General features: G+C 42.3%; 1 protein-coding gene across 6 annotated transcripts in view; it reads right to left on the reverse strand.

Moving 5' to 3' along the window:
• The window catches only part of ADAMTS6 (ADAM metallopeptidase with thrombospondin type 1 motif 6), a 410,266-nt gene that overhangs the window by 15,987 nt on the left and 381,001 nt on the right, over positions 1–13,278 (reverse strand). For all 6 annotated transcript variants that reach the window (XM_068249826.1, XM_068249813.1, XM_068249820.1 and 3 more), the window contains 2 exons: positions 9,505–9,681; positions 6,017–6,173 (listed from right to left, as the gene is read on the reverse strand). In XM_068249826.1, the coding sequence (XP_068105927.1) occupies positions 6,017–6,173; positions 9,505–9,681 (334 nt within the window). The remainder of the gene's footprint in view (positions 1–6,016; positions 6,174–9,504; positions 9,682–13,278) is intronic.

Below are 13,278 nucleotides of genomic sequence, written 5' to 3' on the forward strand. Positions count from 1 at the left end.
GTAGGGGCAGCATGACAAAAGGCTCTGTCTCCAAAGGTTTTGAGGTGGACTCTGGGGGTGACCAAGGTGTTACGTCCTTTTGATCTAAGATTGTGGGGGGTGTGATGTAGTTGCAACAAGTCCTTCAGGTATCCAGGGCCCAGATTGTGCAAGGATTTGAATGTCAGTAAGCCAATCTTAAACAGAATTCTCCATTTTATCGGTAGCCAGTGGAGTGAGCTCAGGGTTGGTGTTATGTGGCAATGGCGGGGTTGGCTCGTTAACAGCCTTGCGGCGGTATTCTGTACTAATTGCAGGCGGCGTAAGTCTTTCTTATGCAGGCCTGTGTAGAGGACGTTGCAGTAGTCTAACCTTGATGTGACGAAGGCATGAACTAGGGTTGGAAGATCCTCTGAAGGAATTAGGTGTTTAATCCTTGCAATATTCCTTAGGTGAAAGAAGGAATGTTTCACAACAGCTGAGATTTGATTCCTGAAGCTTAATTTCCCATCAATCAGTACTCCCAGGCTGCGCACACAGTCTGAGTTGTTCAGGTCTGAGCTCCCTATCCTTAGCGGTGTTGGTTGAGACTGGAGCTGCTTTGCTGTTGAGCCCTGGCCCTCGATAACAAGAACCTCAGTTTTGTCAGCATTAAGTTTTAGCCAATTATTATTCATCCACTCCTGAAGCTCAGCTAAGCATGCGTTTATTTGTGGAGTAGGGTCTGTGACATCAGGTTTGAATGACAAATATAGCTGGGTGTCATCAGCATAGCAATGATATGTCAGGCCATGTTTTTGTATGATTTCTCCAAGTGGCAGCATGTATATGGTGAACAGTAAAGGGGATAATATTGCGCCCTGAGGTACACCGTATTTTAGTGGTACAGGGTTGGAGAGGAAGGGCCCTAAGGCTACCCTTTGTGTTCTGCCAGCCAGGAAGGAGTTGAACCACCGGAGAACAATGCTATCTATGCCACAGTACTCTTGTAGCCTGTTGAGTAAGATTGAGTAAGGTATGGGGCTTTCAGTACAAGTAGGTAGGTATGGGGCCTTCAGTATAGGTAGGTATGGGGTCTTCAGTATAGGTAGGTAGGTATGGGGTCCGCAGTATAGGTAGGTAGGTATGGGGTCCGCAGTAAAGGTAGGTAGGTATGGGGTCCGCAGTAAAGGTAGGTAGGTATGGGGTCCGCAGTATAGGTAGGTAGGTATGGGGTCCGCAGTATAGGTAGGTAGGTATGGGGTCTGCAGTATAGGTAAGTATGGTGTCCGCAGTATAGGTAGGTAGGTATGGTGTCCTCAGTATAGGTAGGTAGGTATGGGGTTCTCAGTATAGGTAGGTAGGTATGGGGTCCTCAGTATAGGTAGGTAGGTATGGGGTCCTCAGTATAGGTAGGCAAGTATGGGGCCTTCAGTATAGGTAGGTAGGTATGCGATCCTCAGTATAGGTAGGTAAGTATAGCGCCTTCATTATAGGTAGGTAGGTATGGGCTCCTCAGTATAGGTAGATAGGGGGCTTTCAGTATAGGTAGGTAGGTAAGTGGCTTTCAGTATAGATAGCTGGGTAGAGGTGCTGCCTGCCTGCCCCCCCCCCCCCCCCCCCACACACACACACACATCTACAAACAGCGTCTGCTTACCTCTGCTTCAATTCCAGCGTGGAGCCTGGAGACCACAGCCGCAGGCCTTTCTTTCCCTCCTGCTGTTTCCCCGATACTCAGTTTCTGCTAATGACCAGAAGCCGGTCACTAGGGGAACAGAGGAGGAAGAGAGAGGACTGCGGCTGTGGTCCCCAGGCTCCACGATGAAATCGAGGCAGAGGTAAGCAGCCGCTGCTTGTAGATGTGCGGGACACCAGCAGGGGTGGGTGAGAAGGAGTGAAGGGCGGGCGGAGTCGCCACGAATTGAGGTCTGAGGAGGGTAGCCAGAGAGGGCAGCTCACAGGGCATGGGGGCCATAATTGATCCGGGGCACCATGACAACAGGTTTGGGGGCGGTGCCCCACATCAAACGCTCTAGCAACGCCACTGCACATGTATTTTACATTTAAAAATTTTTGTAATAGTGATACTTTAAATGATTAACAACTGAAGATAAAGTTCTCCGGCAACACCGTATAAATAAAAAAATGTATTAGCTTCCAGGTGAACATGGCACAAACAAACAATTACTGTAAGGTTCTGTAATACTACCACTTTTTTGAGCAGAAGTCATTACATATGTTAGGAATCTAGTTGCCATAGGGATTGCATGCAGCCCATCTCATCCAGGTTTATCATTCGCAACAGAAGTTAAGAGCACATCTCATACAGGAGGATCATACACACTTGGCTGTACCAAATTAAAGTTTTTCTGTTACAATTTAACCCTCCTAAGCCATGAAGTTTTTGTACAAGTTTAACTTAATGCAGAAATCATATGGCCCTGATGATGTGCCGTAGCGCATGAACGTTTCTGCTGACCTCACACGTCCTGTACCTCACTTTTTATCTTTGGCTTTGTTACAGTTCGCTTTTATTGATGCTTTTAATGTGGCTATAATAAAATATACATTTTTATCAGCTATAAATGCTCAAAATGGCTCAAGTGTCAGGAAACGTAGTGCTTCAATTGCTTGATCTATCTGTTTCCACTGAGGTACGGCTAGTTTGGAAATAAAGTTCTTTATGAGTACTTTTATTATCAACATTTGACAGTACGTATCCATTAATTGCATTTACATGTGCACTGCTGGTCTTCTGTTCCTCTGATAACTCTTAAGAGTAGGATCTAGTCACTTTTAATCTTAATATAATTTCAACGCCGAATATAATTGATATTTGCAATAATTCAATGTTAAGTGAGCAACTGTGGTTTCCCATGTTGCATCACTCCCAAATATGCAAATCATATCTTTATGCCCCTAAAGCCAGGCACGCATCCTGGCAGAGGCAGGACAAGGTCCTCCAGCACCCAAGGCTGATACACCAAAGTGCGCCCCTCCATCCTTCCCACCCCAGCTGTCACACACTGATTGCTATTAGACTAAGAGGGACACAGGGCCCCCAACCCCACCAACCCCTTAATCTCTAGTTATCTGGCTTGCAGTCACTGCCATGTATCCCCTTTTCTTATTTATTTCTGCTTCAAACACAATGGGGAATGACAGGTGAGTGAATTGTGCACCCCCTCCTACACTGCGCCCTGAGGCTGGAGCCTCTCCAGCCTATGCCTCGGCCCGGCCCTGCATCCTGGACCGTTCGCTTATAGTGAGCCTATAGCTTATACATTTTACAGAACCGCAACATGCATACAACCTGTTTTTGACTTTCTGGTCCACATCAGATTGATATGGCTCTATGGGACAGGGCGTAGACCAGTATTCCAGAATACCCAGATAGCTCATGGTGACCCAGAACCACTAGGAAAGTATAAGTGGCTAAAAGAGCCCAAAAAGCCCTCTTACTAAAACAAAAGGGGGCAAAGAGGCATCCAGAGGTATATCTAACTAAGTTAAAAGGGCACTATGGTAAAAAATAAAATAAAGTTACATTTTAAATGTGCAAACGTTTACACAGGAAAAATGTACTTCTTATTTGTATAAGGAGCCATAAATTGCGTTTCTCCTATGTTGCTGTCACTTACAGTAGGTATTAGAAATCTGACAGAAGTGACAGGTTTTGGACTAGTCCATCTCTTTATGGGGAATTCTCAGGGATTTATTTATTTTCAAAAGCACTTAGTGAATGGCAATTGTTTTGTCCAACTGCCAAGAAACTGTGTAGGGAGCAGGGAAGCCGGACAGCATCATTGTTTAAATCCTTTTTAGAGAATATCTTTATAAAGAATAAAAGCCTTGCTGAGAATCCCCTATGAAGAAATGGACTAGGCCAAAACCGGTCACTTCTGTCGGATTTCTAATACCTACTGTAAGTGACAGCAACATAGGAGAAACGCAATGTATGGCTCATTTTACTCTAGAAAAAAAACATACTTCCTATTTGTCTAGGTTTGCACTTATTTTGAAATTATTTGCCATAGTGCCCCTTTAAAAGCAAATAAAATAAAGGTAGAGGTGACTTACCTCAATAACAACAACTTCATATATCAATGAAATCTATTACTGTCATTGATATATGAAGTTGTTGATATTGAGGTAAGCCACCTCTACATTTTAATTTTGGTTTGCTTTTAACTTAGTTTTATATACCTCAGGATGCCTCTTCTCCCCTTGTGCCTAACACCCTCCACAGGTGGTTCTGACACATTTTACCAGATTGGCTTTAGCAAAAGAGCGACCACGCCCAATGCCTTCTGGACACCCAAGTGAACCTCCACATGCTCTGAGCGGTTGGTTGTCCCCTCTGCAACCTACCTTTGTGAGAATCACACTCTCTATCCTGCATCTCTTTCTTTTTGGTGACATGTTGCGCTATTTGGGTTCCTGTGGCCTATGTGCTTCTTTTCAAAGTATACAGCTACCCCATCTCTGCTTACTAAGAAGCAACGCTGAATATAACTTTGCCTTCTTGAAACAGAAGGCATTTGCAATAATCCAGCTTTAATTGAGAAACGGTGGTTTACCATGATGTATTACTCCTGATTATGCAAATCATCTCTTTATGCCCCTAAATCATTTAATTGATCTCTGCGCCCAAAGCAGTATATTTTGGCACAGGAGGACTGGGTGCTGGCATTCTGCTAAAGCTGCTCCTTGGCCAGAAAAAGAAAGAATGATAATCAATACTGAAGACAAACAGCTGGCTTGTACTCTGCTGTACTATTTAAATAGCACCGCCGGCCAAGAAAAGGTTTGAATGGCAATACATATATGTAGTCTATGCACTGTGTACAGTTAGATGAACATGTAAAGTTAAGATAGAATTGAGTCAGATCTATATGTGTAGTAGCACTTCCTTATTTCTAAAGTATACCCTCAGCATGGTGTCCTCCCTTCCAGCTAATTTTCCTCCCCTGTCCTCTGCCTGCCTGGATCAAATCAAACATCTCTTTTCACAGTGTGTAGGAGTGAAAATACAGAACTGCTGTACCCTGTCTTATATCTGTTTGATATAATTCTTATTTCAGATGTCTGTCTGCCTGCCTAGATTAGATCACATGGACATGAGGGGTGGAGTTATGACATCAATCCCCAGCACCCTTTGCACCTATAGTTAAGAAAGAAAAAAAAATGCCCATGGCCAAAATTCACACTGGAGGCAGGAATTTCAAGACCTTATGTGGAATACAGACCCTGGAGGTGAGAAAATCACACTATTATGTGAGTGTATATATCTTGGCAACTTATTAGGTTTAAAGCAAACTGTAATTTACAACTTAGGTACTCTTTAACCTTCTCCAGACCATTTTTCTCCAGACCTCTTCTGACTCATCATTCTAAATAAACATGACTCAGCCTTGGACAACAAAAAGCAATGAAAAATATGCAGTCAGAAGATATCTTTACTGAAAACCGTATGCCAGTACAATCAGTGGCTCCAGAAATTTAAGCTGCTGAAGATGAAAGACAAAGCCAAGTGAGTAGAAATGTATAGTCTTCTCAGGGGAGGACCAAGAGCAAGGGAGGTGTTTGCCCCTCAGGCCGCCCAATCACCTAATTAAAGTAGGCAGCTTTGGGGCTGCTTGTGACTTCCAGGTGAGACTGGAAGATTGTCTGCGACTACCAGGAGAGACTGTGGAGTTGCTTGTTACTGCTGGAAGGGACTGAAGGGCCCCTCTAACTGCTGAACCTACCTCCCCATCGCCTTTTGGTTCTGTTTGCCCCCCAACATTCTAATCTCTACACAACCTAGGCCCCGGATAACTGAAGTTTGGAGCCAGAGCCTTATGTCATGCTGCCCCTACAGGAGGAAAGAGCTTTACAAATGTTTTGTTTTTGCTGAAGCAGGCTTAGTAATATAAGCACAAGTGCAAATCAATTCCCTGGCTTGCTTAGACTGAGGTATATGTATTAGACTTACTGACAGCACAGTTCAGTGCATCGTGCATCAGCAGCTCAGCTATTGACTTTACTTGGTGCCTTGGATCCACACACTTACCCTCTGTGTTGGAAATGGGACTGCTGTCACATTTGCTTTCACACTGCTGCATTGAAGATGGGCGAAGGGTTTCCGGACAGTCGTTTGAAGCTTGTCCCGTATAGGACAGACACTGCACCGTTCTCATCTGTTGTCCCAGGCCGCAGTGCGCCGAACACTAAGGAACACAGTACACTCGGTTATGTACAATTAACACTGACTAACTTTTTTTCTGAAGTCTAAGGACTCTGTATCTACAAACAAATTAATCTGTTTAACAAGAAACAGGAGCTCTGTTCCAGGACTGTACAGTGAAATAAAAAACAGATAACTACATAGATATAGAATTATTTCGACTATGAGTGAATGCAGGCATGCCAAACCTTTTTCGTACTTGTTAACCCAGAGAAGCCTTCTAATATACCCAACATTGGCCTGAACACTGGTCTCTTTATGCTGTCAAAAAGTTATAGTTGAGATGAACTGACGTTTAGACGAACATTCTCCATTCTGCAGGGCAGCAATGGAAACCCATGGTGATGTTTAACTTTTTTTTTTATTCTTATAATGTAAGGCTTGGGGACCATCCTGCAGTCAAACCAGTTTGTTTCAGTGCTGTTGATTTGGGCACCATTACTTAAAGGACCACTATCATGAAAAATTGTAAAATTTAAAATACATGAAAACACAACTAAAAAGTACTTTTCTCCAAGAGTAAAATGTGCTTTACATTACTTTTCTCCTATGTTGCTGTCACTTAGGTAGGTAATAGAAATCTGACATAACAGGTTTTGGACTAACCCATCTCCTCATGGGGATTCTCAGGGTTTTCTTTATTTTCAAAAGGACTTAGTAAATGGGAGTTGCTCAGTCCAACTGCCGGAATAGTTTGCAAACAAGTCTGAATCTCTGTATAGATTCTTTCCCAGGAGTGCTTTTGTAAAGAAGACATTAAATACTGAGAATCCCCCAGGAGGAGATGGACTAGGTCAAAAACCTGTCTGTTCTGTCAGATTTCTACTAACTACTGTACGTAACAGCAACATAGGAGACAAGTAATTTATAGCTCATTTTGCTCTGGAAGAAACATACTTCTTATTTGTATGTGTTTACGTGTATTTTAAATCTTATAATTTTTCGTGAAAGTGGTTCTTTAACTATAACAAGGCTGATGTCAATACTCAGGGAGTTTATAAGTCATGATGGTGGTTTTGGGACTGTTATTTGGCTATATCTGGCTGTTAGGATTTTGGCCTCTGGTAGATACCTACAACGATATGTGTGTATTTGTCAACGCTTTTTTTTAGGAGGGTTGAACAAAGGCAGGGATCAAACCTCAAAATAAAAATACAAAGCAGCAAATAACGATGTAAATGTTTATTTTGAGTGCCGGTCCCTACCTTTGTTTGACATTGTGGTTAATCCAATAACAGAGACCTGAGCACCCACACTCCTCCCTGGGCATCACCATATGGTATGCATCACTATAATCTCTCTTCCTCTTTTAGGAGGGCTGGACATGTTCTTTCCTTAGTTTCCCTACAGGAGAGGCTGCACATTTATAAATAAAAAGTGCTAAAAAACATTTATCCCAGAAAAACTTGAGTTGGACAATATTTGAACATACTTTTTCAGTTCCAAAGCTCTGAAAATGTATTGTATAGATAAGATGGAAAGCGATCTCCTGGGAAAGAACTCAGAGAAAAGTTAACTGAAGCAGGACCATGGTTTCGCTCTGCAAGGAAGTGCAAAACAAGACAGAATACTGTGTACTACTATGCAGTTTGATTTAGTTCTATGGTCTTGCCAAATTTCCATTATATCTGCGTGAAAATTTCAGTCAGGCGAAAATGCCATTTTAAATGCAAAAATAACTTTGGGGAAAATGTAAGCTCGTCTTCATTCGACAGTTTAATATGATCAAACCCAAACTTTCAACCCTTAAAACCAAAATATCAATATGGGATTCTAAGAAAATCCTGTTTAGGATAATTTGTCTAGATGCAACCATTTATCTCATCGAGCCTTTTTTACTTCATGGTAACCTTACAGACTGGTATAGGCAGATTTTTAGACATCCCTCTGAAATTAGTTTGACATCTGAATTATGATTTTTGAATGGTTAGCGGAGCTCAGAATGATACCAAACGTGTTAAACTGAATGCAAACTGATGTCATCAGAATGTCAAAAGTTTATGTACACCATCTCTGAGGAGTATTAGAGTGGGCTTAGCACAGCAGGACGCGAGGCTTAGCACTGGTACCGATGGGGCTTTGGTAAAGGTCAGACTACTTTTATAGTAAGATAAAAATAAGTAATACTGACACAACTGCAAACACATTCTTGTAGACAACCTGCTGAGGTCCCATTAGCATTAAATATTATATTTTACTTTAGGTTGGCAATTTCAGAAGAAAAACTCCTTCCTGCGGTCTGCATAGAGCAGAAATCATCTCTTTTTGCCTCAGGTCCTTGCTCATTTGCTCCTCAGTGCATTGCTGCCCCCCTCCCTACTATTCATTCTGGTGAACTGAAAAGAAGACAGGTGGGGGGGCAGCACGGTGGCGTAGGGGTTAGCACTGTCGCCTTGCAGTGCTGGGTCCCTGGTTCGAATCCCAGCCAGGTCAACATCTGCAAGGAGTCTGTATGGTCTCCCCGTGTCTCCCCCGGTTTCCTCCAGGCACTCAGGTTTCCTCCCACATCCCAAAAACATACAGATAAGTTTATTGGTACCCCTAAAAATTGGCCCTAGAGTATGATACATGCACTGCACATTATATACATAGACATATGACTATGGTAGGGACTAGATTGTGAGCCCCTCTGAGGGACAGCTAGTGACAAGACAATACACGGTACTCTGCACAGCGTTGCGTAATATGTCGGCGCACAATAAGACAGCACGTTTCATGGGTACTGGCCCCCTTCCTCAGGTCAGTAACAAGTGCCTAAGTTCACTGCAGTCACGGGTGTGGGCACTTTAACCTCCTCTAGTGACTAGTAGACAGCAGCAGCTGATTTCTTTTAAGTATGTACAGTATCTGTCTACTAGTCACTAGAGGAGGTTAAAGTGCCCACACCCGTGACTGCAGTGAACTTAGGCACCTGAGGAAGGGGGCCAGTACCCATGAAACGTGCTGTCTTATTGTGCGCCATTAAAACATTTATTTACCCATGTGGTTTGTTCTTTTATGGAGGTAAGGTCGATCTACTCCTATACTTTATAATTTAGAGGTTAGACTACGTTTGGGCGCCTCCTACAGTTCTTTCCACTAGAGGATGTTACTCTATTAATGCTACCAAAATATAGCGTAATGTACGCTTCCCATAACAGAGCCATAGTAAGCTCCTCAGTGGGCTGTCTACAAGCGCCTATCTGTTGCAACAGGACAACTTTTAGTTAAAATTAGTTCAAATAGAAAAGCAAGCAAACAAAAACAAAAAAACAACAACAATTAAATTGTATAACGAGGACAATGTTTTGGTTCACATTTATCTGGTCACTCACCTGTCCCCACTCTCCTGTAACCCACCGAGGAGGGGGACAGCGCCCGAGACTGCAGCGTATACGGACTGGTGGCTTGCTTTCTTCTGCACAGTTTGTGGAAGGAAATGTCTTGGAGAGGTCACTACTTTTACATTGGACTATTCGATGCTTAAAGCCAGGTCCACATTTAGGTGTACACTGAAAATAAAAGACAATTAAGCTATTAATCACATGATTCCATATAATACTGAAAATACAAACGCCGGAATGATTCCAACACCATAGTGCTCCATTTACAAGAGTGTAATATTACTAATAGGGAGCGTATCATCAGATTTAACGTCTTCAAAATTGTGGACTTTTTCACGTCTCTAGGCTGATACAAAGAGCCCCACCTGATTATGTTTTTTTTTTTTTTTTTTGAATAAATAGACTTCAATTATTTTTGCAGACTATCTTTTTGAATAATATTTTCAAGATTTTTTTTTTTTTTTTTGCATCAAGGGCAGTGTTCCATCATCAGCTATAACAAATAGTGTTTTTAGTGAAACAACAGTCTTAAAGTGAACCTTAAGTCAAAAAAAAAAGAAAAAAAAAAAAAAGAAAAGAATGGGTTTTACTCACCTGGGGCTTCCCTCAGCCCCCTGCAGTTGTCCGGTTCCCTGCAGCCTCGCTCTGATACTCCAGTCCCGCCGGCGTCTACTTCCGGTTTCAGCGACAGGCTGGGAACGCGCGTGATTCTTCACGTTCCCGGCCACAATAGCGCCCTCTATACTGCTATTGCAGCAAGGAAGGCCGCAATAGCAGTATAGAGGGTGCTATTGTGGCCGGGAACGCGAAGAATCACTCGCGTTCCCAGCCTGTCGGCGCCTGTTGCTGAAACTGGAAGTAGCTACCGGCGGGGACAGGAGGATTGGAGCGAGGCTGCGAGGGCACCGGACAGCTGCAGGGGGCTGAGGGAAGCCCCAGGTGTGTACATTTTTATTTTTTTTACTTAAGGTTCACTTTAAAGTGTAACGGTCGGGCATAAAATCAAAAATCAATTCATTTTTATAAGGTAAACAAGTAATACGGATGCTAACCAGACAATCCAAAAGTTAAAATCTCTATTACTTTTCTTGTTTATAAATGATCATTCCCCACTTTACCTAACTCTTATTTGGTACGTTGCCGCAAAAAGGAAGTTGCAGGGCATGCTGGGTTGTCCTTCTTTATTTCCCCTCAGACTTAACTAATGTACAGAAGCAAAAAAGGACAACCCAGCATGCCCTGCAACTTCCTTTTTGCGGCAACGTACCAAATAAGAGTTAGGTGAACTAGGGAATGATCATTTATAAACAGGAAAACTAATAGAGATTTTAACTTTTGGATTGCCTGATTAGCATCCTTATTACTTGTTTACCAGATAAAAATAAAGAATTTATTTTTGATTTGATGCCCGACAGTTACACTTTAAAGTGACACTGAAGTGAAAAAAACTTATGATGTAATGATTTGGAAGCAGGAAAAAGGGTGCCGGTGGCTAGTGGACGAAAAGAGTGCGGCCATAGACTAACGCAATTATAGTTAATACTGCGAAAAAAGCAGAAAAAAGGGTGCCCAATAAATATCGTGAACATTAGAGCATTACAGTTTTTGAAGTATGTTATCGTTTTAGAAGCTTGCAACGTTATAGTTTTTGTCAAATTATTTCGTTTGTATGTACAGATTTTACTTTATCAAAGATATTATTGTTTCTTCGTGTAAAAGGGCGTTTCTGCAGGGGGAGTGGTTAGGGTTAGGCACCACCAGGGGGGTTAGGGCTAGACACCCCCGGGGATGGGGGTTGTTTAGGGTTAGGCACCACCGGGGGTGTGGTTAGGGTTAGGCACCACCTGCGGGGTTGTTAGGGTTAGGCACAATGCGGGGGGGGGGGGGGTTGGTTACGGTTGTGCACCACCGGGGGTGGTTAGGGTTAAGCACCACCAGGGGAGTGGTTAGTTTTAGGCACCACCTTGGGAGGGTTCTGTGTGAGTAGGGTTGGGTTAAGCTGTATTATTGAATTATGTTACGATTTTTAATGTTAATATATTTTCGTTATCAACTCCCAACGGTTTTAAAACCGTATTCATCATTAACCAATTTCACTAAAGATTTTTATCGTTATTGAGATTTCGTTATCCAGCCGGGCCCTTTTTTCCTGGTGCCCTTTTTTCATGCACGCAATGATTTGTATGTGTAGTAGTGATCATTAATAGAACATTAGAAGCTAAGAAAATAGTCCAATATTTAAATTTTTAGATATATAGCTTTTTTTTTATAACATGGCAAAATTCTGTCATATTTGCAATTGCAAGCTACACACTGTTTTTTAAACGATAAGACAAGCAAAGCTAATGGCTCTTTCAACTTCCTTGTAGTAAAAAATCTTATCTAAATCTGTCTCTGACTGTTTCTTTGAGTATAAGTGCTCCAGAAAACAACACTGTAGAGGCCCAAGTTGGGTTGGAAAGCACAGAGAGTCTCTTTTGCATAGATAACAACTGAACTTTCTTAACCCTTCCTGTACTGGAAACAATATGAGACTCCTATCTGTGCTATGAATGTTCTATTTCTTAGCTGTACTACACATACAAATCCATTATCTCATCAGTTTATTTTCACTTCAGATGCTCTATAAGTGTCCTGAAAAAAATGCAACATTGGCCACTGGTGTGTGTTCCTGGTCTCTAGTTTCTTTACCCAATACTATCTATGTCTCCATTAGTATGCCAAAAAATCCGCTCCACTTATTGAAGCACATATCTCTAGCTTTAAAGTGCAGAGACAGAGGTGACAGTGAACCTTATATGCACATGATTTCTACAGTTGCAGAGTCATTTATCTGCGGCCCCTGTATGATAGCAGGACACGCCCACTTGTCATCAAAGCACTTCATTTTCTTAGGGAGCTGTAAAGCTCCTTTATTGAACATGATATGTTCTGAAAATGATAACCCACTCATGTCAGCTGTTTGTCTGAAGCAGTCTTGTACATCTAATTCTCAGATTACTCCCGCTGTCTGTGTGTATGCCAAGGATGGCACATATTCCAAGGTCAGTCTTGCCCTAACAGCTTGGCATGGAAAACTCACTGGACTTAATAGAATAATGTGAAGAGACATTAAAGTGTTAGTCGACTTAAAATGAGTTTCATCTTCAGCTCCATTCTAAAATACAAGCTTGTAATTTTAGTCCTTGCTTCTATATCCAGTGTTTGCTGTCACTATTTCAGTAAAGGAATCAAATGAGTGTGGGCCCTAATGCGGAAGGCAAGTGTCCGGAGCTCACAAGCAGCAGTGTGGTCTTGAGCTGGCCAGGTAGCCAAAGTACGGGGAAAGCCACAGTAGAAGTTTGGAACAAGCCACAGTAGAAGTTTGGAACGTGTGACTGCGCATTTTTAATAATCAAACTTATAAATGGTTTTACGCTATGGAGGGGATGCTAATTTTATATTTGAGGTGTATTGTTTTGGAGAAGGCCGGTGACACGGACGTGGCTGTGGATTGTGATAGGCAGGGGTGGCCTCTTAATGATCCAAAAGAGCTGTAGACTCATCTCAATGAGGGTCATATACAAAGGGTGAGTGTCCCTTTCTAAGGGTAGGGGCATTCACTCTGTGTGAGGACCTTTTACCGTCACGTGTCTTATAGATGGATATTCAGGGTGGATTAAAGGACTTTTCTTTGTGATTGACTTACCACTGGACTATCTAAACTTAGCGCTACTCCTATGCACTTTTTATTGTATTTATTTTAACTTACCTAACCTAACACTT

This window comes from Hyperolius riggenbachi, chromosome 1 (assembly GCF_040937935.1).
Source record: "Hyperolius riggenbachi isolate aHypRig1 chromosome 1, aHypRig1.pri, whole genome shotgun sequence".
Lineage (NCBI taxonomy): Eukaryota > Metazoa > Chordata > Amphibia > Anura > Hyperoliidae > Hyperolius > Hyperolius riggenbachi.